Below are 26,324 nucleotides of genomic sequence, written 5' to 3'. Positions count from 1 at the left end.
TCTTCCTCCTTTGGGCTCTCTCTGGCTATGACCTCTGGACCTCAGCTTTCCCATCTGTGAAATGACCTGATGGCCATTTTAGATGTACAGGCTCAACCGTCTTACCCTTTGGGATCTCAGCCTAGAGAGGAATTCCAAGCTCCCCTGAATTCACCCAGCCAGCCATGGGCTCAGCACACATGGGCATCAGGAGGGAAGAATCTGGAAACAACTGCTTCTCTCCCTGCCTCTCCATCGAGGCTGGGGCTCCCCTCTCCTAAAACCCCTCTGCTCATCCTCTGTGCCTCTGTCTCACATTAGCCTCCCGGCTGGTCTCTGCACACCTTCCTGTACACACTCTGCTCAGTCCATCTCTGCCCACCCTGGCTCCCTGCTGCCCTGGGAGTGAGGCCTAACTCCTTCACTCTGCCTTGAGGAGTCTACGCTCGGGGCTCTGGTGGGATCACCCCCAGCACAGCTGGCAGGAAGGAGGACTTCATTAACACTTGTGGAATGAAGGGATGGACAGCCCTCAAGCTCTCCCGTGTCATTTGGGTCAGAGTGTGGACCTACTCCATTTCAGAAGCGAGGAGCTGGGATTGGGGAGGGGAGGTGTTTGGGGGCCTGCTTCCTTTACTCCTGGAAGGTGCTTCCGCCATCTCCCCAGTAACTGCGTGCTGCCCACCTTCCTCCCTTACCTGCCAAAGCTGCCCTTCTCTGGGAGTGGGAGCAGGGCAGCGCTCCTCAGGAAGGGAAGTCTGTCTGCACATCTGACAAGGCTGTGGAGTTCTATTTTTACCTTCTCTGGCCTCTGTTGAATGAGGAGTGGCCCTCTGACCGCTGATTTCTTTCAGTTAAGGAAGAGCTCTATTTGTTGGCGCCCAGCTGAGTACCTGCCCTCACCCCCACACACCCCAGTCCAAATACAGTAATCGCTTGTAGATTTCTAGCCCCCACTGTTTCTGAAGCCAAAGGACAGTGGGCTGTGGATGGAAAGAAGCCTTGGAGAAGAAGAGGTGTAAAGGATTGGAGAAAAATATCAATTCAGTCCCTCAGTCGGCTTTGTGATTTATGACATTATATTGACTCTTTCCAGAGCACTTCACAGGTGTCATCCACGGGGCCATTTTACAGATGGGGCCACTGAGGCTCTCAGGGGAACTCACTCAAAGTTACGCAGACCGTGCGGAAGTCCAGGACTTACCCTTTCTTCTCCTCCCTCCCCGGCCTCTCACTCAGGCCCCTCCTCCAGGGCCTCTCCCAGGAGTGGCCTCCGCCCACCAGACGTCACTCATCACAGGCCGCAGGTGGACCCAAGCCCTTCCGTTTAGGAGGAGGAAGGCAAGGCCTGAGAGTCAGGGCCGCATTGCTAGCCAGCACTGCTTCACCCTAGACACCTCTCCCTTCTTCCGAGCCCCCTCGCAAGACAGCCAGCGACACCAGGCTCCAGTGGGACATCCCCAGCCCCGGGGGCCGCCGGGGCGGCTGACCCAGCAGAAGCCCCCCAGCCCACCGGGGCCTGGCGCGCCCCGGCCCGGGGCTCGGGCTCGCGCTGGGGTTTTGCGCGTCCTGTTTTGTTCGGCCCGGGGCCCCCCCGCCCGTCCCGGGCTCCCAGCGCGCCGGTTCTTGACTTCATCCACTAAGTCAATAGCCCGGGCGCGGGCGGGCCGCTCCCCCCGCGCCGCCCCCCGGTTTTCTTCTCGGGATAATGGGGGCTCTTTGTGGCCTAATCAGCCTCCTGAGGGGCCGGGAGGCCGGGAGCGCTTCCCCCGCGGCCGTCGGTGAAAATGAAAGCGGGATTAGGCCAGGGCCTCGGCCCACACCATAGTAAAGCGCCACCAGGCATTCGCCCCTTCAAAGCCCCTTTCGGGGGTTTGGTTACTTTATTTCTAAAGTTGTTTGTATTTCTAAAGTGGCCATTGAGGCGCGAGCGGGACGGGGCCGACAGGGTGCTGGGAGGAGGGGGCGGCCGGGGCGGGGGAGGAACTCCCGCTCCTCGCTCTCCCCCTCCTTCCTCCCCCGCTCCTCGGACCCGCGGACCGGTTTCTAAAGAGCCTTTCCCGGCCCTGCTTCCCGCCCGCCTCGCGAGGTGGGGAGGGGTCTTAGCCCACTAATCAGATCGGGAAACCGAGGCTCCGCGCTAGAAGATGCGCTCCTGGCATTCAAACCCACCGCGCAGCCAGGGGCGGAAAGGGGGATTTGTGTGATTTCGTTTTGGTTTTTTTTGGTCGGGGGGAGACGCCTAGGGCTCTCAGCTCCGAGCGCACCAGCTAAATCTCTTGCTGTCGCCTGCCTGTACAGGCCACCAAAAGGAAAGTCCAGACCCAAACACGAGGCGACCCCCTGAAGGAGGGAAACTCTGCCCCACCTATTCAAGAAAGTCCCAGGACCTCCTGTCTTAGGATTCACTCTCCACACTTCGGATAAACCCCAGAAATGGGGGCGCAGTAATTCAGAATCTTCCCCCGTCGCTGAAGATGGGAGGTGTGGCAGAGATTCTGTACGTGGACTTTCCAGGCAGCTGGAGGAGGAACAGAGAAGGGGCAGAGACGGGGGTGGGGGCAGAGACGGGGGTGGGGGCAGAGACGGGGGTCGGGGCAGAGATGGGGGTGGGAGCAGAGATGGGGGTGGGGGGCAGCAGAAGAAAGGAGACTAGCTGCGCCCCTTTCCCCAAGTGCAGACGCTGGGATTTCTTTATTTCGGCCGGACTTTTAGACCCTACGAAGGGTGAGTCCGCGCTCAAAAAGTCCAGACTAGGAGGAAAACTGTAAGGATGAGGGTCGCCAGAAGGGGAAGGGAGGGGGAGCTTAGTGCAGATTCTGGGGTCAGGTTCTAGTCCTGCAGCTGGACCAGCCGTGGGTCAGTTGTACCCGTGGATACAAGAGAGATCCTGAGATTCAGGCTTTTTATAGGTTTTCACTGAGAACCAGAGAGTTCCAGAAGCTTCCTTAAGACCCCGAGAACGTTCGTTAAGACGCCCCCGACCCCTCCCAACGCGGAAACTGTCGCTCTAGAAAGAAAACTCTAGCGTGAATCCCATGTTCTTGTCTAGACAGCTCAGAAAATTCGGCGCGGGCTTCCAGGATCAACTTCCAGGCAACAGGAAGGTCTGGCCCCACCTCCACGCACAAGTAGAGACAACACTGAACCCAAATCCACGGACGCCCACTCTTGCCGTCTCTCCACCTTCCCCTGCTGTCCAGAGTCCGGCGGTCTGAATTCCAGCCCCAAGCCATCACATCCTCTCCACCTGTCACCCCGGGCGACCCGAGTGGAGATGACCCCGCGGAAGAATGGCCGCCCACTCGGCTGGAGCTCTGGTTGGTACGGGTCCCCCGGAAAGGACCCCAGAGGGGTTCAGGGGGAGTTTCCAAGCTACTTCTCAGTGCCGGCGCCCCACCCCCTTTTCAGTCCGGCCCGGGGCCTCTTTTGATCTCCGGTCAGACAAAGAGCACTGGGAAGGCCGGCAGGTCCTCCTCCCGCTCGAACCCGCGGCGCGCTTGGAGGCACCGGCGGATGCCTGCGGCTGCCCAGATGAGCTTGGAGGCTGCGTGCCAAATTCAGCCACGGCCCCCAAACACATCCTGCTGTTGTGCCCACCCGTCCACCTACCCCCCCCCCCCCACACACTTCATCCCCCCCTCTGCCAGCATCCACGAACACCCAGACATACACAGGTAACCAGGCAGGTAGGTAAACACTCACACGAACACACGCACTGAAGCGTGTCTGTTTCTCACCAACCTTTAATTTTGTGTCTCTGCCACCTGGCTCAGAACTCCACCAAGGCAGGGGGCCTTCCTGATGTGTCAGGTATCCTTGGCACTTAACACAAAGTCTGGCACATAGTAGATGCTCAATAATTTTTAATAGAATGAAGACTTGGGCCCCCTGAGAAGATGTCTTCCCCCCGCCCTCTTTTTTCTCTCCCTTTCTTTTTCTCTCTTTCCCAGGGACAAAAGAGGAGCACAGCGTTTGGGTTCAGTTCTGCACATAACAGCCTCCTAAGGACCCCTCCAACAACCAAACAGGGGTGGGATGGTGGGAGTCACTGCCTCTGTTTTGGAAAGAGGAGGAAGCAGCGACGGCCAGAGGCGAGCAGGCACTCAGCCTCACCTCTCGACCCACCCCACCCCATCCACCATCCATTTCCTCCTCCTGGACGCCTCCTCCTGGAATCCGATGCTCCCTCAAGAATACCGGAGTCACCAGAAAACACGTGTATGTGAAGTTCTTACTGGGGTGTGGCCTCTAGCAGCCCAGAGAGAGATCCTTTATGTTCTGTCTGTAAAATACCTCCTGTGTGAACCTCTGTGAATGGCCAATTTCTCAGGGTGCTATCCGATTCTCAAAGGGGTCCAGGGTCCCCCAGAGGATGAGAATCTTTGACTTGGTGCAATTCTCTGGTTTTCTCATGAAAACAAAAAAAGACCCAGAGGGGGCTAAGAGAGTTGCTTAGGATTTCATTGCTAATGAGTTGGGGGGTGGGGGTGGCAGAACCCTTACTCCCTTGGTCCACCGTAGCGCTCCTGGCCCCTCCCGGATTCGCCCTGCTGGGTTCAGGCGGAGATTGGGAGAGCAGGCCCTTGGAGGCGGGAATCCAGCTATTAGCCGCCGGGAGCCGGTGGGTGAGAACTGAATCCAGAGCAGCGCGAAGCCGGCAGCTCGTGCAGTTCTGTAACTCACTCTGCTCACCCTCCAGTCTGCGCGTCCGAAGCTGCGAGTGGAGATGATGGCCTGGACGCCATCTCCTCTCCAAGCTGGGAATTTCGAAGGGGCGGCTGCTGAAAACCGGAAGGCGGTGCGCAGCCCGGACTGGGACGTTTCTCTAGCAACGCTCCAAGGAAGGGTTCTTCGCCCCCTCTCGCTCGCGGCGAGTCCCGGAGGGGCCAGGCTTGCGGGCCGGCCTCTTTCCAGCACCCGGGTCGGCCTCCCGCCCGCCCCGCCGGCCCGACTTGCTCGCCTCTAATTAAGCGGCGGGATCTCAGCGAGCCGCCGGGCTGCGCTGTAATATGATGAACTGCCTTTGTGCCAGTGTCACCGAAAGCTCTTCTGATAAGGGCAGGCCGCGGAGGATCAAAAGGACGGCAGCGGCTCGCCCGCCTCCCGCCGCCGCCCGGCCCTGCGCGCTCGCCCTCGCAGCCCGCGCTCGCCCGCGGGCTGTCTCCGGGCCCCGCGGTCCCTCCTGATCCGCCCGGCCCAGGCCCGCCTTTTGGTGCCTAGGCGCCTCTTTGTCTTTCGTCCTGCTGCTGTGCGCCTCCCTCGCCCTGCACGAACGCTCTAAGCAAGGTTCTCTCCTCCCGCGCTGGTCTTTCTCTGAATTTTTCTCTCGCGCGCTCTCTGTTCCGACGCTTTCCACCCTTTTCCAGACTGTCTTTCGTCCCCCCGCCCTTCCGTGGCTCTGGGTCTCCCGGGTCTCTACTCATTCCTCCTTTCCTCTCGACCCGGGCTCGGGCCCAGCACACCCCGAAGCCCTGGGCGACCGCATCTTGGAAATGTCCACGGGCTGACCCGCAGCCCCAAGGAAGTTGAACCAATTCATCCCCAGCCCCTGGCAACCCGCGCTCACTCAGTTGCCCAAGAGAGCAGCCCAAGGCGCCCTGGAATGCCCTCGGGGCCTCTGGGGAGCAAGACTTGGGGTGTACGCAACTTCCCCTCATAGCTCCCTCGCTGCTGTGGTCAGAGACGCCTCACCGCTCCCCGGGGGCTGAAGATTCAAGTGCAGCCCCCACCCCTGGCGCCCCCTTCCCTACACCCCTTCCTTTGGCCCCCACCTCCCCTTTGCCCTCGACCCCTTCTCTTCCTCTTGCAGACCCCTCCCCTTGGCTAGCTCCTAGTCCCCCCTGCGCGCTCTCCGGACTGCCCCCCTGCCTCGCCTCTCCCTTCCCCCCACTTTGTTTGAAGTTCTGGAGAGATCCATCTACTAATGGGGAAGTTTCCCCCTTAGGTCACCGTTCTGCCTTGATTCGATTTGGGAAGGCGCGTTCCCTCCCTCCCCCTACCCGACCCCAGCCGGGGCCAATCGCTCCGGAGCGGGTCAGAAAGCGCTGACCCCATTTCCACCTTTCCTCTTTCAGCCAGAGCTGGGGGAAGGGGGGGTGGTGGTGGTGGAAAGAAGCAGAAAGGCCCGCGACAGCAAAAACTGAGAAGGGAGGGGGGATTGTCCCAACCTTCCAATCCCTCTTACCCCCAACCCCAACTGGGTTTCCTAATTACCTCCTTAGTCTGGAGTGGGAGAGGAACTATTTTTATGGAATTTCTGGAATGTGCCCCCCTTAGTCATGGTCTTCGAGGCCCCAAAGTCCCTGGAGAACGTCCCCTTTGGGGTGTCTCTTCTATGTCCCTCTTTATAGCAGGAAGGCTTCCCCTCACCAGGGACCATCTATGTGGTGTGAGCTCTCTCTGGCTTTGGACTCTGCTTGTCCCAGGGCCAGAGCCCGGGACCCTGTGCATTTCATGTTTATATCCTTAGTCCCCATTAGGAATGAAGCTTCATCAACTTTGCTGATGATGGTAAACAGAAACGCCAAATAGGCAACCTAGAAGGCAATCTCATTTGCTCAGTGCTCTCTCCCTATATAAAAGTATGTATGTTTGTAAATAATATTATTTATATAAAATGTAGTGTATGACAACTATCATTTTCAGAAAGAAGTCCTTTAAAAAAAAAAAAAAAAAGCCCAAATAATCACCTTACTGCTTTAAGGCTACTGTTATATGTGCTTTTAAATCCTTCCATGTAAATTCCACTGAAAAATTTGGAAAGCTGTGAAAGGGGAGGGGGCCGCGGGGGTGGGAGGGGGGAGGTTAATCCGGGTTTAACGCTGCGATGCCGTCTTAGGACCAGGGTTAGCCTGATTGCGTTATCTCTTCCCAACATTTGAGACGCCCATATTTCACCCAGCCAAATAGCTCGGAGAACAGCGCAGATGGCCGCCGTGGTCGCGCCTCAGGAAAATGTGTTATTAATATCTAAATAACTTCCCAATACTGTCTGGTAAATCTCCTCTCCACCATTCCAAATGATGAATTCGTTTGAAGTCTTCCCCCAGCCTCATCTTTTCAATGTCTCTCTCTTCTCTCTTCTTAGCCAGGCTTATTTCAAACTGGTAAATATCTAATTCCTTTAACGGCTGTGCCGTGCACACCAAGTCTTTTAGGTACAAACGCCTGGAAACAGCCTGTGCGTGGCGGTGCGCGCCCGGGGGTGAACAGAAAACCCGCGTGCCCTCGCAGCGGGGGATCCCAACCTGCTCCGAAACGCGTTCAGAGACGGGGGGCCGCGCGGGAGCCTCAGTCTGGGAGCCGAGCCCCTTCCTTGGCGCGCCCGGGGGACCTTCTCCTGGTTCCCTGCGGAGTCCCGAAGGCCTCCCTCCTCCGCAGCGCGCGGCTCTCGGCGGCTAGCGTCTCCGAGACCCCACCCGCAGCCCTCCGAAGGCGTCCCTCGCTCTCTGGGGCGGGTAATTACCCTCCGCTCGCCTGTTCTCGCTTGTTTCAAGTTTGTTTTCTAAATGTCTTCTATTAGATTATGTTCGTTCATTCCCCCTCCAACCTTATCTCCTTCTGTCTCTTCTCTCTTTGCCCGTCACACTCGATTTAGGCACGAGTTTATCTGGCAAACAGTTGGCCGACTCTGTTTGTTTACCGTGGGTTCCGGGGCTTCGAGCGCGCGCGCCAGGGTTCGCCTTTGTAATAGCTATCTCACTGTTGTTCTTCGTTAGTCCCAGCTCCCTCCGCCCCTCTCTCGTCTTCGGTTGGGGGGAGTAGAGCAAAGACAGGGGGAGTCTTGTCATCCCAGTGTGGGTTCGCCCCTCGCCCGGGGCCCCCTCCGCCGGGGTAGATCCCCCCTCGCCCCGCGCGCCCCCTCTCCGCTCCCCCCCCCCCCGTCCCCCCAGCGCCCCGGCGCGGCACAGCCCTCGCCCCCTCCCTCTCCCCCTCCGGTCTCACTGAATATCCACCGCCGAGCGCTGCCTAAAGCCGGGGAATTGCCTGACACCCTCCCATCTTCCTCCGAGCCCCCATTATGCGAAGCTGATCCCACTCTGAACAGCCTCAAATCCCGCCTGGACTCTGTTTGATTAGATTGCCAACCCGGGGTAATCCTTTGATTTGGTGGAGTGTCAATTACCTTTCTCTAAACACACATTTACAGAGGAGGGAACTTGTTGGTTTAAATCAATGCAGATTGTTTCTTGATAAATGGACTCTCTTCGACCCCTCCCTCGCTCGCTCTTCCAAGGGCCCCTCTCCCTGGGGGCCCCTCCCTCCCCTTTCCCCTTCTCGCTTATCCAGTAAACAATGCCCCTTCCAGGTGTGAAGCCGAAAAAACGGTGTGGGCTGAGGGGAGCCCTGCCCCCCTCCCGCTATTCATTCGCTCCCCCGGAGCCTAATTAAATTTGGCAGGTCCTTGTACACACAATCAAAACAGCTTCCTCCGGTGTAGCAAACGACCGAAAACCGCATTAGCAGCTATCGCTGCTGCCAAATTAAATTGTTTCCCACCTCCTTTTACAAGTGTCTAAAACCGAGACTTCGGGCTCTCCCCTCCTTCCCCGTCCTTCTCCGTCATTTCTCACTCCACACCTGTAAGTCTGCTGCTTTAAAAATGAATTAAGGAAGAACGCAAAAAAATACAAATCTGCCTCTCACACACACCCTTGGCCCCCCACTTCAGATGTCAACAGATTCTCAGATGGACTTCGCCCCCTCTCCGCAGGAGAATGCACACTCTTCTTTTTAATCTTGTGACTTTTCCCCCTTATTTCACATTAATTGTGACCCAGCTGGGCTTTCCACCCTAGAGACCAACCTCGTGGTCTGATCTGGTCAGTTTCAGCCTAAACTTGTCAGATGCAAGAGGCCTCCTACTGATTAGTACTGTGGTCATTCTTGTTGTAAATAATGTCTTCACACCCACCCCCTCGGCTCTCACAGGAGGACGGTTTGACTCTGCAAACCCCTATCAAATTTCCCACAAGCATCTCCCTGGACTCAGGTTGGGAAAATCTTTTTCTTTCCCTGTCCCTCCTCAAATCCTTTTCCAGGCGGTCCCTGCCTGGGTCTGCCCTGATTCTCCTCGAAGGGGTGAGGAGGAGAGAGGCCAAGTGGCTGAGGGCAAGGAACCTTTCCAGGTGTGCTGAGTGTGGCCGGAGCCCCTATCCACAGTGGTCTGAGAATTCTCACAACCAACAATCCTAATAACTCAGTCTTAACAAGGATAAGAGCAAAAAAAAAAAAAAAAAAAAAAAATATGAACAGCCTCATGAATATCAGCCCAAGGGGAGCAGGAGTGAGCTGTTCAGAGATGAAAGTGCACAGAAATAAAAGCTCAATTTAATCTGCTTTAAAACCCTTCAACTTAACGTTTGTGCTTCAAACTCTGAGAGTGAGGACTGATTGCGGATAAATAGTTTCTTACCATGCCTGGAAGCTATTACACCCCTCTCCAACACAGTTTCCTATTCAGCAGTCCCAGTTTTCATTACCAGCTCTAATAAGTCTTAACATTATTAAATGCCAAGCGGACGATAGGAAAAAACGGACTCAGGGAGGGATCTCTCTTTAGTGCTTAAAGAGGAGAGCTCTTAAACCCCTTCTTGGGCGACTCCCCGCCATGAGAGGGGCAACCCCCAGAGAAAGCATTTGTCAAGAGCAAGAAGCCAAAACAAAGTTTGTGGGTGTGCACCCCTCCCCCTGCTCTGCCCAAGGGGATCTCTGCCTCTCCCCACCTGGCCCACTTGGGCGGAGGTTGGGAGGTCTTTTCACCTTTAACTTGGCCATGAAACTGACACCCGGGGCCTGGGAGAGAGATGAGAGTTTCCAACTGGGTGGTTCAGCAGGATGCCAGTCCCTGGCCAAGGTACTCGAATCCAGAGCTGACAGACACCCTTTGTCCACAGATGGAAAGACAGCTCTGTCTTCCCCACTCTCACATCATCCATTCCGCCCGTCTGCGATAGCACCACACATCCACGCAGAATCCCACGATTCCATTCCAAAGTCCGGTGGGCAGACAGCCACCCTGAGACACAGGCACTTTCACAGCCATCCAGCTCCCAGCCACGGCGCGCCGCACGCCCACTGTCGCTCCAAAACCACACAGCCTGCTGGATGCTGGGCCCACCACTTTCGTTTCATTTCTGCAACTCCGCTCCTAGACTCCCAGAGCGCCAGGACTCTGCAACTGCCAGCCTCCTCCTGAAACCCTCGGGGACCTGGAGCTTCCCGGTTCCACTCAGGGAAAACCTCTGTCCAGCGAAACTGCTTGTCCGCTGGTTCTGTAAGCCAGGTCAGCACTAGAAACCCCTGGATTCCTTTGAGCCAAAGGCATCGTCAGAGCGAACTTGCTACCCTCTTCCTTCCTTTCTCTTAGGTTTCAGGAGAAATGTATCTATTGTGCTTCCTCACAGACTGAACTGGACATTCCCCTGCTGCACACACACATATACACCTAAAAGTCTCTCCGAACAAAACCATGCCTCCTCTTTCCTCCCAGGGTACCTCTCAGAAGATGCATCTGCAGTGCTGTATTTGGCCAGGAAAGATTATTCAAGTTCTCTGTCCCCTCCCAGCCCCCCACAAAGGAAGTCCAACTAAGTCCCTTTTTATTCCAAACTGAAACATGGAGTGGGTCCCCACGCAGGGGTCCCGGGCTGCCTCCTCCCAGCCAGGGGCTGCTTGGCAGGCAGCCCCCGCCCCCACCCCTCCGCAGACCCCAGGCCCTCCGCAGGCCCGGCACAGCAGGGTGCCGGGCACAGCCCGCTCCCTTTCTTTCCTGCCCTTTTGTCCCGGTGGGACTGGGCTCTACTAGGGGCCCTGAATGTCAATAGCCCGCCCCTTCCCCAGCCCCAGCCTGCTCTCACACTGGGCTGCCCCTGCTCCCCCCTCCCCTCTTAGACCAGGCCTGTGGGGGCTGGGCCTCGCTGGGACTTGTCTTTGGAAGCGGGGCTTTGTCTGTGAAGTTCATCTTCAAGGTTGGGAGAGACTACTGAAAACCAGAGGGAGACCCGGGTAGAAGTTCCAGGGAGGCGAGGAGAGGACAACCTCAGTAACCCCTTGGAAGGAAACTCAAACAGAACTGTGCGCTTGAACAAGTTTCGGGGTTCAAGACACTCCTCCCCCACTTTTTCCAAAGCCACTTTTTTTTTAGAGGTTATTTAGAGGTTTGCCTGCTGCCTCCCTGCGTTGTGTGTCTGGGGGTTTAGCTTCTTTCCCCGGTCCACCTTTGTGACTTTGGGTCTTACGTTTTTCTTTCTTTTTCCACGCCCTCCCTACCCCCACCGCCACCCCCGAAGCACACTGACCAAGTCTCAAAGAGCCCTAGGGAGGCAGTGGTGATGGGGAACGACTTTCCTTTCCCCTGAAAATAACCCGTCAGTAAACAAAAGCACACCCCCTTTCCTGGGCGTGCAGGCGCTTGAAAGAGAAATGCCTCCCTAGCTCACCTCCAAAATACAGCCCCGCTAAAAGCGGGGAGAGGGCGTGGTGGAGCCCGAAACTCTCCCTCCCACGGGGACCCCCCGCCCCGACCCCGGGCATCTGGGAACCTGGCCTCCACCCCTGGGCCCACCGGCGCGTGCCCGAGAGGAAAGCGCCTTAAAAATGTACGCTTCTGCCTCCGCGCTGTCTGTGCGGCCCTGGCGTAGCGGGTCGGAGAGTGAGGCGGCGGCCCACGCGGCCCGGGCTAATTTTTATTGATTGCAGCGGTCAGTCAACTGTCAGGCGGGGTTTCAAGGGACCATTTAAAGAGCGTGTGCGGGTCTGGTTAACAAATTCATTTAGGGAGCCGCGGGCCGGCTCCTCCTTCTTCGCCCCCCGCCCCTTTGCCCAAGTTTCCTATAAATAATAGATCGACACCGGGACTACCAGCCAAAACGCCAGCCCCGGAGGACGCACGGCCCGGAGCCCTCGGCTGGAGGGGGCGCGTCAGGGTGCGAGGTTCGCGGCCCCCGGAGCCCCCACGTGCTGCCGGGGTTCCCGGGGACGGCTGGACCCCGCTCTGCCGCGCAACGGCGTCGCGGGAGCCGCTCCCGGGCGCACCGAGGGGCCGCTCCCCGCACACCCCGACAGGCTCTCGTTCCGCCCGCCGGTCGGGTGGGACGGCGCCGCCACTGGCCCGCACGCTGGCGCACGAGGAGCCCCGCGGGCTCGGGCGTTCCCGGCCCCGGGCGGCCCCCTACCTTTGTCGCCCAGGATGCCGTCGATGCTGTGCTTGGCTTTCTTCTCGCCGTCCTCCTCCTTCTTGTCCGCTTCGTCCTCCTCCTCCTTCTTCCCGAACTTGATTCTGAGCACTCGGCTAATCGAACTCACTAAACCTCAGAAATTCAAAGGCAAAAGAGCGGGTATAAGTCGTTGGGGCCGCGGAGGCCGGCCGCCTGGGGCGCTGGGAGAAGTCAGGAAGCGCGTTTCCCCCCTAAACACACTCAGGGGACTCACACACACCCCAGCCCTGTCGCAGGTAAACACCTACACTTATTGGGAGGCACAGGTACGGTCACCCACGTGGAGACTCACCGGGCCGGGCCCCCCAAGGCTGCGACAGAGGCCCCCCCTAAGTGCCACCCTGCCCTGCCTGTGCACGCCTGGACTTTGCGCTATCACATACCCTCAGTCAGTCGGTCAGTGAGAGTCGCTCAGGCATGTCTGACCCTGTGCGATCCCGTGGTCTCCACGGAAGTCTCCAGTACAGGATACTGGAGTGGGGAGCCTTGCCCTTCTCCAGGGGATCTTCCCAACCCAGGGAGAACCACGCTCTCCCGCATGGCAGGTGGATTCTTTACCAGCTGAGACACCAGGAAAGCCTGAGAACTGGAGTGGGTAGCCTACCTTCCCCCAGACACACTCATACCCACCCTCCAGGACCTCCCTGGAGCCCTTCCACTCAGATGTGCATCCCAGTGGTATGCCTGAATGCTCAGGTACACACACACACCCCCCTGAATGCTCAGGTACACACACACACACACACACACCCCTGAATGCTCAGGTACACACACACACACACACACCCCTGAATGCTCAGGTACACACACACACACACCCCTGAATGCTCAGGTACACACACACAGCACCCTGAATGCTCAAGTACACACACACACACCCCTGACTGCTCAGGTACACACACACACACACACCCCTGACTGCTCAGGTACACACACACACACACCCCTGACTGCTCAGGTACACACACACACACACACACACCCCTGAATGCTCAGGTACACACACACACACCCCCCCCTGAATGCTCAGGTACACACACACACACCCCTGAATGCTCAGGTACACACACACACACACACACCCCTGAATGCTCAGGTACACACACACACACCCCTGAATGCTCAGGTACACACACACACACACCTGAATGCTCAGGTACACACACAACACCCCTGAATGCTCAGGTACACACACATATACCCCTGGGGGCACCTTCCCACCCACAGGCAGCAAAATCCAGGGCCTCCACACTTGGGACCCACTGGTGGCTGGGGTCAGCAATAGCACAGAAATGGTGACTCGGAGAAAGAAGTCCAGGGAGCTTGTGACCGACCCTTCTAGGATGGACTCAGCCCTGTAGGCCACTCTCTGGGAAGGCGCCAAGGGAATGTCCCTTGTTATCCAACTTCATAACTTTCTGCTCAACTCCTTCCTCCCCCCTCCCGTCCTTCCTCCCTTCCTTCCTTCTGCTCCTCTCTCCTTTCCTAACTTCTTTTCCTCCCTTCTTCCCTGCTCCCATCTTCCTTTCGGTTTTAACTCCCTCCTGTGCCCTGCCTCCTTTGCGCTCTGGCTCTTTTTCTCCCAGCTGTTCTCCAAGTTCCCTGGCTTCCATCACCTCCCCTGCCCCTCAGTCCCAGCCTCACACGGCCGAGCCCTGGCCCTGGTGACTTGGAGAAAGAACACACAGGGTGGGGACTGGGTGCGCTCTGCGGGCTCAGCTGCCTTCTCACCTGAGGGCACGGTGCTGCGGTCGCAGTGCCCGTCCTTCAGCAGTCGGTCTCGGATCTCCCAGCTAAACATGCCCGGGTTTTCCCTCTTGTACTCCTCGATCTTTTTCTCCACGTCCGGAGTCGCCACCTGCTTCAGAGGTGGAGGTGGGAGAGTCGGAGTGGAAAGATGGGGTGGGGGGAGGGAGACACTTTTAATATCAACCTCCCAGGAGCCCCAGGGCCAGGCTGATGGCTCTGGTCACCATGCCTCCATTCTGAGATTGGCTTCATCCTTTCCAGAAACCTGTTCCTGGCTCCCAGGAAGGTTGCTGGGGTTGGGGAATGTAGAATAGGATAGGTAATAAACTAGAAACCTAATTAGGACCCCCTTCTCCGCCGCCACTATTCCAGGCAAGACTGAAGGAAGATTTCCCTCATTTGGGATGGCAACGGGGTTCTGGGCAGATGTAGGGACAACACAGGAATGACTCACTGGCCTTTTGGGAAATCTGGACCCCCAGTTATCCCCATCTTTGAGAAATTCAAATAATGGGGGAGGTCTGGGCGTGGGGACCTTCCTCCACTGTACTGCCCATAGGTAGCATGTAGACTGACTCCCTACTGCTACGGGATGGCACAGGGGAGAGCGGGGCTCCAGCCAGGACCCCCAGCCACGGGAAGCCTGGCTGTCAGCTCTGCGGCAAAGACACTCACTCTGGGCTTGCTGCCGCCGATGGCCCCAGGCCGGATGGACCCGGTCTCCTGGTAGCGGCAGAGGATCTTGGAGACGCAGCCGTGGGAGACCCGCAGCTGGCGAGAGATGACGCAGGGCCGGATGCCGTGGTGGGCCATCTCCACGATCTTGTGGCGGATGTGGTTAGGCAGGGGTCGCCCGTTGATGAAGACCCCACCCAGCTGATTAACCCGGCCTTGGCCAAGCGGGGTGGACACTGGAGAGGGAAGGGGGAGATGAGGAAAAAGAGAGACATGGGGTGAGGATGGGGATACTGAGTACCGCCCTTTGGACTTCAGTTTTGTTTGAGCTCCAAGACCCCTGCAAACAGATCTCCGTCCCCCACATTTGGAGCTGCGGCAGTTCAGATGTCCGGGGGAAAGCTGCCATGAAGCCAAGGGAAGGCCCAGCAGGGATGGGGAGAGTGGTCAGGGCTGGCTGCCAGAGTCCTCCCAGATGCCTCGAGTCCCCAGTCCTGCCACACTACGGAAGATCAGGATACACCTGGGGGATCTGTGTCTGAGAAGGGGAGGGAGAGACGCAGAGGGGACAGCCTAGAGACCGGTGGAGCCTGGGTACTCGAAGTGATGGCTCTCTGGACTGGCAGCTTGGGCGGAGGGTCTGCTTGCCTTCTAGAGACGCTGATAACCGGTGAGATGGGGCCCATCTGGTCGGTTCCATGCTCTAAGTGGTCAAGTCTGATCCATTTGATATTGGCCCTGGAAAGGCTGGTTGATTACTAGTATTTACAGCTCTGGCTTGTGCAGCAGAACTGTCCTACCCATAACTGGATGGTCGAGGCACAGCAGAGGGACCGGCCACAGAAAGCTGTTGGCTGCTGCCCCCAGGGGCTCCTGGCTGCCCCTCGAGGGACTCCCCTTCCTTCCAACCTCTCTCGCAGTTCAGATTTCGTTTGGGGATGATTTGGGGGTGATCTGCTCCACTGTCAGCAAGCTCGTAAATCAAATACTCATTCGGCCTCAGACACTCGTGAACTGTCCCTGCAGCTTCGAAGAGGCCGGTGCACAGATGGGCCAGAGTCCCTTCTGGGAACCAGGAAGACAGAAGCCCTTCGCCGTGTGAGCCGGGGAGGGGAGCACGCGGAGGAAGCTTTAATGCAGAGTCCACACAATTTCTTCCCAGAAGGCTGGGGGTGGGGGGGACACCCGGTGCACTAATCCAGCCTCGATCCCCCCAATTTGGGGACTCGGCGGCTGCGGAGATCTGGTAGATTAGAACGATTTCACAGCCCCGGGAGTGGAGGGAGCTGACAGTGTAATTGCAAGAAAGGAGGCGAGCAGAGGCTCGGTAGCTGAGCTGTTCCTACCGCCTCCTCCCCTCGCTCTGCCGTCCCCCCCCCCCCGCCCCCGCCCCATGGAAAAGTGGGTGCCTGAAGCCACCCTCGGATTTAATCAGAAATCGTGCGTCGCCAAGTCAGAGTCACTCGGTCTCCGTGGCGGGATATGCCATTAGCGCTGGAGAGCTCTCGAGCGCCCAACTTTATATTCAAGAGCCTCTTTAGCGACCGGCACTCGGCTCTCCTCAGTATTCTCCGTCATGTTGGGCAAATATTGTCCTAATCCGCTGCGCGGCCGCGGCCGCCTGTTTTACTTGCATTCGCTACAAGAGAGCGCTGCGACAAATCCCCGGGCCGGCGCGCTCTCCCGCCTGCGTGGCTGCTCGCGCGCACTTGATCACGGAGCCGCTCTCATCGCCGCGGTCTAATTCCGGGGCCCGCGCCGTCTAGCTGCCGGAGGGACACCCCCCTCCCCGGATCGCAGGCTGCCTGCCCGTCCTTCCCCTCCTTGCCTTGTTTCCCCTCCTCGCGCACAAGTGGCTCATACAATCATAAGAAGAGTAATTAAAAAATAAAAGTCGCACCTATCTCTAACCACGTCTGACATCCTGGGCTACCTACCCCCAGAAGCCAAGGGATCCCTCAGTTGACAGGTCGAAGGCCTAATATTAGTTTACAAAGAAAACAAAACAAGAACGCAGGAAAGGGTCTTGGTGCGCTCCAGCCCTTGCTGGAGCCAAGAACCGGTTCACCCCCGCCAGTCCCTTCGGCTCATCCCCGGTGCTGGATGTTTAGGGAGGAGACCTTAGAAAACTAACACTCTCCCCTTGTCTGGGCATTTCCATGCCCTCTCGCCGTCTTGAGGTCTCTCCCGAGGGATTTCTAGAGTTCGGAAGCCCGAGTGGAAAGTTTCCGGGGGGCGGAAACCGTTACTGTTTATTATTTCACATTAGGTTGTTTCCAGGCTGGAAGGCGAGGTCCTAGTTAAGAGATATAAAACATCACACACTCTTGGTATTTCGAAATAAAAGGGATTGTTAAACCATCCCAGGGTGAAAAGAACAATTCAAAACAAGAGTAGAAAGCCCCGTAGCTGGCAGGACACAGGGGAGCCGAGAAAGTATTAGGTGGAAAGTATCTGAAAATAGTGGAATGAGTTGAGATCCACTAGGACTTGAAATTGACTAGGAGTCGAGATCGACTCGGAGTTCAGCCCGGCGGGGAAAGGCCGTAACCCAGGACCCGTGACGCTGGGGCCGCTGGTCGGTGAAACCCACGCGGAGACGGACGAGTGTGGGTCCCCAGAAACTTCCTGGGTCGGGCGCCGGAACTCGGACTCAAAAGCGAAGGGAACCCCCCGGCTGCTCCCTTGCTGGCGCCGCCGCCACCCCGCGAAGATTGCCACCTCCCCGAGGACTCGGAGGCCCCGGCGGAGGAGGGAGGCCACCCCGGGCGCTCTTACCTTCCAGGGGAAACCCCGTGCGAGGGTAGTTCTGCCCGGGAGCCGGCCGCACCATCCTGGGTACCGTGCCGGGGAGCGCCGCCATTCTTCGCGCACGCCGGCGGCGGGTCCCGAGTCGGCGAAAACCGCTTTCCGTCCGCTCCCCTTCCCCCTGCCGCGATCTCTTTCTTTCCTCTTCTTCTTCTTCGTCTTTTTTTTTTTTTTTAAACCTCCTCCCCCTCCCCTCGGCAAACACTCCCCACCCCCCACCCCCGGCAGCAGCCGCTCGCGTCCAGAAGCTGGGGAGGGCGGGGTGGGGGTGAGGTTGGGGGGCGGAGGTCGGGAGGCTGGGGAAAGAGGGGAGGTGGCGACGAGGAAGTTCAAACAAACAAACACAGCCACCCCGAGGCCTCCTCTGCCCGCCCCGCTCGGCCAGAAGTTGTGCGGGCGGATGCGCGGGGCAGTAGCGGGGCCCGCGGCCTGGACGCCGAACGAGGCTGGCGGGGGTGGCGGGGGGGATCGGGGCCGGAGTCCGGGCCCCCAGCCTCGGACTGGCGAGGGCCGCGCTCCCGCGCTGCGGGCCAAAGTTTCTGAGCCGAGCGGCTGCGGACTGGATTCCTGTTTCCGTATTTATTTATATATTTATCCTCTCGCTCCCCCGCCCTCTCCTCTCCTGCTCTTCTCCACGCCTTCTTTCTCCGACCACACTCGCTCCTCGCGGACACGCCAGCTTTCACACTCCCGCCCCCCTCCCCGAAGATCTGGGAGGGAAGAAGGAACCTCTTGGGTTGCGGGGGCCGAAGAGGGGGCGACAAGGGGGTGGCGGGGTCGGGGGGAGACGAGGGGAGGCGAGGGGAGAGCGATCCGCCGGGTAAGTTGCGCAGAAGTGCTGGTTGTAGCGCGCGCGGGAGGCGGCGGCGGCGGCGAATGGGACGTGATGGATTCGGACTTTTCTTTTATTCATGAGGAGGGCAGGGGGCCAGGGCGGAAGGCAGCCGAGGACCAATAACGAGAAGAAATCTACGAATTTATTTTTTTTTCCCCTCTGTTTTTTAATCCTCGACTCACCTCGCTTTGGGGGGAGCGTCTGAACCGCCCGTTAAAACAGAGGGAGCAAAGGGCGGGGGCGTGGTGGGGGCTGGGGGGTGCGAGGGAGAAGGGGAGGGGGCCCTCCAGTCCCGGTGTCTTCCCCTGACGGATGGGCCGGGTCGGCCGAGCCCACAGCCCCGCAGTCGCCCACAGCCCGGCTCTGCAGTCCGGCTGCATGGGAATGCCTGCCTCCCATCGGTGGTTGCCTCGAATTCTCGCCTCAACTCTAGCCTCCCAGAGTCGGAGCCCAGCTGGATCTCACGTCTTCTCCCTGGTCTCACTCACACATTCTGACATTTCTGCCATTGGGGTCCACCTGGAATAGGCCTAGGTGACCTGGGGGTGGGGGTATGACTTTGTGAAACTGCCTCTGAGCCCCGGTGTCCTGTTCTTGCCCGGCCTCCTGCAGCTCTGGGAAGCCCAGAAGGATGGCGGGGTCTGGGGCTCGGAAAGCCCTATGCTCAGTGTTAGGGACCCACCCCCTCCTCCCTTCCCCTCCCGGCCCCCCAGCCCTCACCCATCTCCAGCCAGGATTAAACTCCTGCCCCTGTTCAGGCCACACCCAGAAGCCCTCTCCAGCAGGTACTTCGCTGCCTTGTGGCGACCCGCAAGGAAGTGCCCAGGATCTGGGGGTCCAAAGGGCTGGGACATGGGGAGGAGGGTACCCCCCGAGAACCCCAGTCCCGAGGTCCTCTGCTGGTGGGGAGGAGGGAGCCCCATTTAATCACTGAGTGTGGGAGAGAGGTCCTGCTGTTCTGCGCTCTCCCCACCTTCCCCAGGGCCGGAATGACCAGACCCTTCTGCCAGGGGGATGCCGAGTCCTGGGGGCGAAACGCCCTCCCAGCGGGGCAGGACGCCACGACTGCGGGTCTTTTGTCTCCCCCGAGAAAGAGTGTCTCCGGCCCAGCGCTGGAGGCCAGATACAATAAAATAAACCCAGCCCCCAAACTCGCCCCCACCCCTAGCCTGCCCCCTGCCCGCCCTCTCCCCTTGCTGGGGTCAGCCCCCTCCGGGCCTGGCCTGGGAGCCTCCTCAGGCTGGCCCCGTGCGCCCCCTCGCCTCCCCCTTGCCTCACCTGTGACCTTTGCCCCTCTAAGCCTGTGACAGTCTCCTTCCTCTCCCCTCTATTCCAGGACTGGGGGCTCCTCCGGCCAGAGGTGGGGGTGGGTGGGTGGGGGAGACCCTCTAGAAATGGGGGCCTGCTGAAAAGCTGTTACACTCATGCCCCCCTCGGGGCCCCAGAATTGAGGGGGGAAGGCCACGTAGCTTTAAAATTGGAAAGCCGGCCCCACCCCCCCCCCCAGTCCCTTTAGGAAACCAGGGTGCCCGGCTGCCTGAGTTACAGGGGCCCTGCAAGGTTTTCTGTGACCCTTTCCCCACTGAGAGTAGATGCTTGCCCCCAAGAGAGATGAGAAGGTGGCATTTTATGCCGCAGTGTGTGAGTCTGGGGACGATGAGTCAGCCTTGAGTCAGTCCCTTTTCCATCTCATCTCGCTGGAGGGTCTGGCCTGCCTTGACCTCCTGAGGTGGCTGCATACACACACACAGGTATACATACAGACATACCTGTGTAACACACACACACACGCATTGTTCATCCATTCATGCGCCCATCAGTACTTTCCATCGTGGTGAGGAAGCATTTAAGCCTCCCCGCCTCTGCGTGTGTGGCCACCCATGGTGTGGTCCGTGTGTCTGTGTGTGGACAGGTTTGTGTCCACATCTGTGTGTAGGTCTGCAGTAGGGTCAGAGCCAGGGTTTAGGCTCTGCCGTCTCTTCCGTGTCCTAGCGTAGCTCTAAGCACCCATCAGGAAGGTGTGAGTGGGATTTGGTCGATCCCCTGGGGTGAGAGAAGCCCTCTGGAGCGCGCTGAGCTCTGTCTCCCGCGCACTTCAGGGCCCCGACTGGTGGCTGCCAAGGACGTTGGAACCCCAGGCGGCCCACTCAGGGCCATCTAACTCTTGGCCTGGTCCCAGCCCTCCGCTGCTGCAGAAGACTCAGCGGGGTGGGTTCAGTCAGTCGCGAAGGAGACCCCTCAGCTGGCGCCCCTAAACCCTGGCGGCTCCAACTCTGGGTTTCCGTGGCTGGGGGATCCCGTGGGCTCCCGCGGGGCGGGTGGAGGGGGAGAAAGAGGGGGGTGTCTGTCGGAAAAAGCGTGGCCGTTCTCGCCTGTTGGAGACCAATTTCACAAATGATTTTTGCAACAATTAAGAAGTGTGTCGGGGTGAAATGGCGATTTCACATCCAGCAGGGGAAAGGGGGGTGGTTCACCTGGGCTCGGGGCGGCACCGCTGAACAGGGAGGGAACATCCCCTCCTCTTGGCCCCGAAAAGTGTTCCCTCCAGCCCCTCACCCCAGTCTCTCTTTCCCTGTTTCTTCCGCTCCCCCTCTCACACACTTCTCTGCCCCTCCCTGCCCCGCAGTCTGTGTCACGGGTTCCTCTGTCTTCCCCCAGTCCTCTCTCCTTTCCCCTCGGCCTTTCTGACTTCTCCCGGGCTATCTCCTCCCCGCCTCTGCCCAGTTTGTCCGCCGCGTCCCCCATCGCCATGGTTTCCCGAAGTATGTATGGTCCTCCTTGGCTCTCTGAGCCTGAGTCCCAGGGCAGGGGGCCCTTTGGTTAGATGCGGATCCACAACGACCTTTGGGAAGACACCTTCCTCTGTTTGGCATCCACCTTAAACTCTCGAAAGGAGGTTGTCCAGGCCCGGCCCAGTGTGGTTGAGCACCCCATTCCCTGCAGGAACCAGTGTCTCCCAGACGTTCTAAAGGCTTCAACAGTGGTTCTCTACTGCCCCCTTGTCTGGTCTGAGAGCTCCTCCACCTCTTTATTAAGGGCCACAACAATGCTAAAATAAGGAATCCCCATTCCCCACGTTCCCAAATGGAACCCTCCAACCCCAATTAAAAGGGGAACGACAAAGGCCCAAGGGTTAGGGGCAAGACCTCAGGTTGACTTCAGCTGGGGAAGTTGGTCTTTGGCTGTGAATTGATGAGACGGTGAGATCAGTTGTGGCCACCACTGGGGCTCCTTTCCCCAGGGGGCCAGGGGTCTCTCCCCAGCCCAAGGGAGAGGACACTCTTTCAGATCCCTGTGCAATGAGCACTTTTTGAAGGCGATTACCCAATAAATCTTCCTTTAAAGGATGATAAATCCACCTTGAAAACCAAGGGTTTTGATTTTGGCTGGGCCTTTTGCATTTTCTAGGCTCCAGCCGAAGACATCGACAAATGGAATTATTCAGTCTTCAAATGTTTGATAATGAGGGAGGTGGGGGCGGGGAGAGAAATGGAATATCCGCGAACAAAGGCCCCTCCGGTGGCAGCCCCGGGCTCTCTCCAGGTTCCTGAGGCCAGAATTACTCAGGGCCGTTGGAAGAGGCACCTTTCCCCCCAACTCCCCAGAATCTTTTATTATTTTTTATTCCTCTTAAGAAGGAACACTCTTCTCAGAGTGACCTTGAAATATTTGTCCAAACCCGAGGAAGAAGAAAAGGAAAACGGGGGTGTTTCTGGGCTTGACATTTTAATTTCCCCCAGAAAAAACGAATGGGGTGCCTTGGATTCCAGTTCCCAAGGTAAAGACGGCAACACGCTCCTAAGGAGGCTTCTCCCAGGCCCGCTGTTCCTTCAGCTTCAGGCGGCCTCCTCCTTCCTTCCTTCTTCCTGGGGCTCAGTCCTCCTCCTCCTCCTCCTCCCTCTCTTCTTTCTCCTTATTCTCAGGCTGGTCCTGAGGGCCTCCTGAAAACTTGGAAGGAAAGGCAGTGAGGCCGAGACGCCCGGGCCCCTCACTGGCTGGTGGCTTGGCCGCTGGGGCCGCCCTCGTCCTGTTCTTCTGCCTCTGGATGTCCCTGTCTTGTCACTGCCTTCCCACTGACTTTCAGAAGTGCAGTCCCCGTATCTGTACACACCTGTCCTCCGCCCGTGAGTCTCTCTTTCCTTGCCGTTTCTGGGGTGGGCAAAGGACCTCCCCAGGAAGAGGAAAGTGTCCCTCCGATCGGGTCCCAGTGGCCTAAGGAGCATGGAGTGGGTGTTGGTGACTGCGTGTCAGAGTGTGTGCGTGAGGACAAGTGAGCTGAGTGCGTGTATGAGAGCGCGTCGGGACGTCTGTATGTGGGCACATGTGCCTCTGTGTGCATGCACACACACAGATCCGAGGAGGTGGAAGTGAGTGTGCAACAGAAAGCCCTGTGCGCTGGATCCACGGAGGAGCCTGGGGAGGGACGTCTCCTCCCAAGCCCCTGGCTGCCTGAACAAAAGACCACGTGTCGGCTGAAGAGGGGCTGCCATCACTGACCGCTTCAGTTCATTTCTCCAAGTTAAACTTGCCCTGAGTCCAGCGTTAACGGGTTGTCTACCATGCTCAGACAGTTACCTTATCACAGCTGAGCATCTGTGAAACCGGCAAAGCGTTTTCATTAAACATATTCAAAAGGGTTGGCAGCAGTCTGCTCCAGCCAGCCTGGAGCTTGTGGCTCTGCACACATTCCAGGGAAGCCCACAAGCCCAGGGAACTTTCCTTCCAGGCCCCCAGGCCTTGGAGGGCTGGGGTGGGACCGGACTGAGGATGCAAACATCAGACGCTGCTGGGGTCCCACCTCAGATGGGCTTGTTGCTAAGGGGAAGCTGGTGGAATTGAGTTCCTCGGGTGCCCAGGGTTTCTCTGTCCTCTCCTGGAGAAGGCCCCTCCTCTGCCACGTGGGGAGGGGTCTTCCTTCTCCTGCATGCAGGAGCACTTACTTGTATTTCCTGGTGTCAGCTAAGTTCCTTAGCAGATGTTCAGTAAATGCTCATTGGATAAATGGGTGGGTGAGTGAATGACTCTGGCACAAGCAGGGTGTCTGGCCTCGAGAAAAGGCTGGGAGGCCTGGGCTTGAATCTCGTGAGGCCAGTGATGTGTAGGGATATTGAACCTTTGGAGTGGCTTCTGTGCGCCAAGGCTTTCTCAGTCTCTTGGAGCGTGAGAAGGGTGACTAGCCACACGTGCAGAGAGAAAGAAGCCCAAATGGAGCTTGAAGCCTGGCTGATCCGTACCATTTTGAGCACCAGTGGTGAGTTGGGTCCAAACACCCAGGCTAGCGTTTGATCTGCAGTCGGCACTCAGCGGGTGCTGGCTCCGTTCCTTCCCACTTCCTCCGTACAGTTGGCCGCTGGGTTCCTTTTGCGTTTATCTCTGGGGCTGAGCTAGAGCACAGGGTGCTCAAGAAAGGGCCAAACTGAGTGACCATGTTACTCGTTGACCATGAGCCCCAGTGTGAGTAACTACAGCGTTGAATGGTAGCCCCGTGCCAGGCACTCAGGAAAGCCTGTTTCATCTGAAAGCCACTCCTGGTGGTAGATGGCAGCATCTGTGTTGTACAGAGGGGGAGGCTGAGTTTCAGGAGGTCCAAGGTCAGATTCTCTCCAGAGCTATTTTTCCTCTCTTCCCCAATGGCGTATTGGACGCCTGCTGACCTGGAGGGGCTCATCTGGTGTCATCTTTTTTGCCTTTTCAAACGAGTCGATCCTAAAGGAAACCAACACTGAATATTTACTGGAAGGACTGATGCTGAAGTTGAAGCTCCAATACTTTGGTCACTGGCTGTGAAGAGCCGACTCCTTGGAAAAGACCCTGATGCTGGGAAAGATTGAGGGCAGGAGGAGAAGGGGGCGGCAGAGGGTGAGATGGCTGGATGGCATCACCGACTCACTGGACGTGAGTTTGGGCAAACTCCAGGAGACAGTGAAGGACAGGGAAGCCTGATGTGCTGAGTCCATGGGGTCTCAAACAGTCGGACATGACTCAGCGATTGAACAACAGAGGTCAAACTGAGACTGGTTCCAGGTCAAGGAGCCATCAGGTGAAAGGGAAAGGATTTTAACTTAGTCCTCCTTGACTCTAAAGGCTGCTCTCTTTCTCGCTCCCATTTCTTTCCTGCTGCCTCAGTTTTCCCTTTGGTAAACTGGATGATCGCCAGCTCTAAGCACAGAGACTGGTACTTGGCGGGTGTTCAGAGACGCTATTGAATGAATAAATGCATGGGATTGAAACATCCTAATGACCATAGGGCATTATGTCCCGTACGAGAGTCCGTGGGGGTGAGGGGGGGTGGGGAGGGGATGGCAGGACCAGACCAGAGCATGCCAGAGCTGGGAGGAGTCTTTGAGATGACCTTGTCCACGCAATTCACAGGTTCAGGAGACCAGCCCCTCCTGGGGGCCCTGGGAACACAGAAGATGCTTAGACCAAGGGAGGAGGTGGCCAGTCTTGAGGGGGCGTTACTCTGTAGCCCTGGCAAGTGCCGGTCTTCACCGGAATGCATAGAGGGAAGGGAGAGAGCACTGCATATTTGTCTAGGTGAATTAAAAGCACAATCCCCATTTCCCAGAGGGAGCGGTTGGTTCATATTTATACATTTAGTCTTACAGGTGTAAAATAGGTTTCCTTTATGCTTATATAATAATTTTTCATTTGAATTTCAAGGCTTTATTCCCTTCTTTGGATTCAAGTCTTCCACCTGAACCCAATTCTCTCCATAACCATTAATTCCTTCATCATAGAAATGAATTCCATCTAATTCTCTATAGTGGCAGTTAGAGGAGATCAAAAAGGGCCTTTGCACAGGGCCCCCCTCCCACCCCTGCCTCTACCACCGTGGTTTCAGCTCTCCTGCTCACCCCACCCCCACCAACGCTGGGTTTCAGAAACCAGAGCTTGAAGCAGAAAAACTTATTTCTCTCACTCAGTAAGAGTGTGTGTGTGTGTGCATGCGCCCATGAGTGTGCTGTAGAAAATGCTGCTCAGTTCCAGAAAGGCAACAACAGCAATAATAATAATGATGGCTTATGATGCACCAGACACCTGCTAGGCTCTTCATAAACATGATACTTTTGAAAGCGCCTACACTCTCGCGAAGGAGGGATCGATATCTTCATATTACAGAAGAGGAGATGAAAGCCCAGAAATGTGAAATAAATTGCCCAGGGTCACACTGCTCGGAGGTGGCAGGGTTTTAAATTTTTTTTAAAAAAATTATTAAGTATTTCACACAGATATAATAGAGTGGGCGCCTATAGACAAGTTCCTTATGCTCTCCTCTACCGAATTATTCCCCATCTTTTCCTTTAGAAGAAACGCAGTCATGACTGCTGTTATTTCTGTACACGCTGAAGGAGGCTGAATAACAGCCCCCAAAGATTGTTGTTGTTCATTCTCTCAGTCATGTCTGACTCTTTGTGAGCCCATGGACTGCAGCATGCCAGGCTTCCCTGTCTTTCACTATCTCCTGGAGTTTGCTCAAACTCACGTCCACTGAGTCAGTGATGCCATCCAACCATCTCATCCTCTGTTGTCCCCTTCTCCTCCTGCCTTCAATCTTTCCCAGCATCAGGGTCTTTTCCAATGAGTCGGCTCTTCACATCAGGTGGCCAAAGTAATGGAGCTCCAGCTTCAGCATCAGTCCTTCCAATAAATATTCAGGGTTGATTTTCTTTAGGATGGACTGGTTTGATCTCCTTGCAGTCCAGGGGATATCAGGTCCTAATTCCTGGAACCTGTAAATGTTACCTTAAAATCAAAAAGGATCTTTGCAGATGAGACTAAGCTAAGGATCTTGAGACAGAGAGATTATCCTGGATTTTCTAGGAGGGTCCTAAATGCCATACCATGTGTTCTTCAAAGAGAGGGCAAGAAAGAGATTTGACACAGACAGAGGAGGAAGGGTTGCTGTGACCGTGGAGACAGAGACTGGAGCGATACAGCCGTAAACCAAGGAACGCTGACAGCCACCGGAAGCCGAAGGAAGTAAGGGATGGATTCTCCCACAAAGCTTCCAGGGAGAACGGAGTTTATGACACCTTGGTTTCGGCCTGGTGGCC

General features: G+C 57.2%; 1 protein-coding gene and 1 long non-coding RNA gene across 2 annotated transcripts in view; one reads left to right on the top strand and one right to left on the bottom strand.

Annotated features, from left to right (window-relative positions):
- Positions 1–17,685, bottom strand: part of PAX7 (paired box 7) — a 105,759-nt gene extending 88,074 nt beyond the window's left edge. Inside the window, exons 1-4 of the mRNA XM_086364763.1 lie at positions 17,403–17,685; positions 14,625–14,860; positions 13,932–14,061; positions 12,159–12,287 (exon numbers count right to left, since the gene is read on the bottom strand). Of these exons, the coding sequence (XP_086220889.1) occupies positions 12,159–12,287; positions 13,932–14,061; positions 14,625–14,860; positions 17,403–17,487 (580 nt within the window). The 5' untranslated portion in view covers positions 17,488–17,685. The remainder of the gene's footprint in view (positions 1–12,158; positions 12,288–13,931; positions 14,062–14,624; positions 14,861–17,402) is intronic.
- LOC147377254 (uncharacterized) lies at positions 2,213–4,285 on the top strand. The gene is made up of 3 exons (XR_015150111.1): positions 2,213–2,479; positions 3,032–3,299; positions 3,933–4,285. It is a non-coding gene; the product is annotated as an uncharacterized LOC147377254 (long non-coding RNA).
- Positions 17,686–26,324: the final 8,639 nt, after the last annotated feature.

The sequence above is a fragment of the Bos grunniens genome, chromosome 2, assembly GCF_055505025.1.
Source record: "Bos grunniens cultivar Pamir isolate PY7600 chromosome 2, Bosgru_T2T1.0, whole genome shotgun sequence".
NCBI classification, from domain to species: Eukaryota; Metazoa; Chordata; class Mammalia; order Artiodactyla; family Bovidae; genus Bos; species Bos grunniens.
The sequence above is the reverse complement of the archived record's forward strand: the minus strand, read 5'-3'. Positions and strand labels throughout refer to the sequence as shown.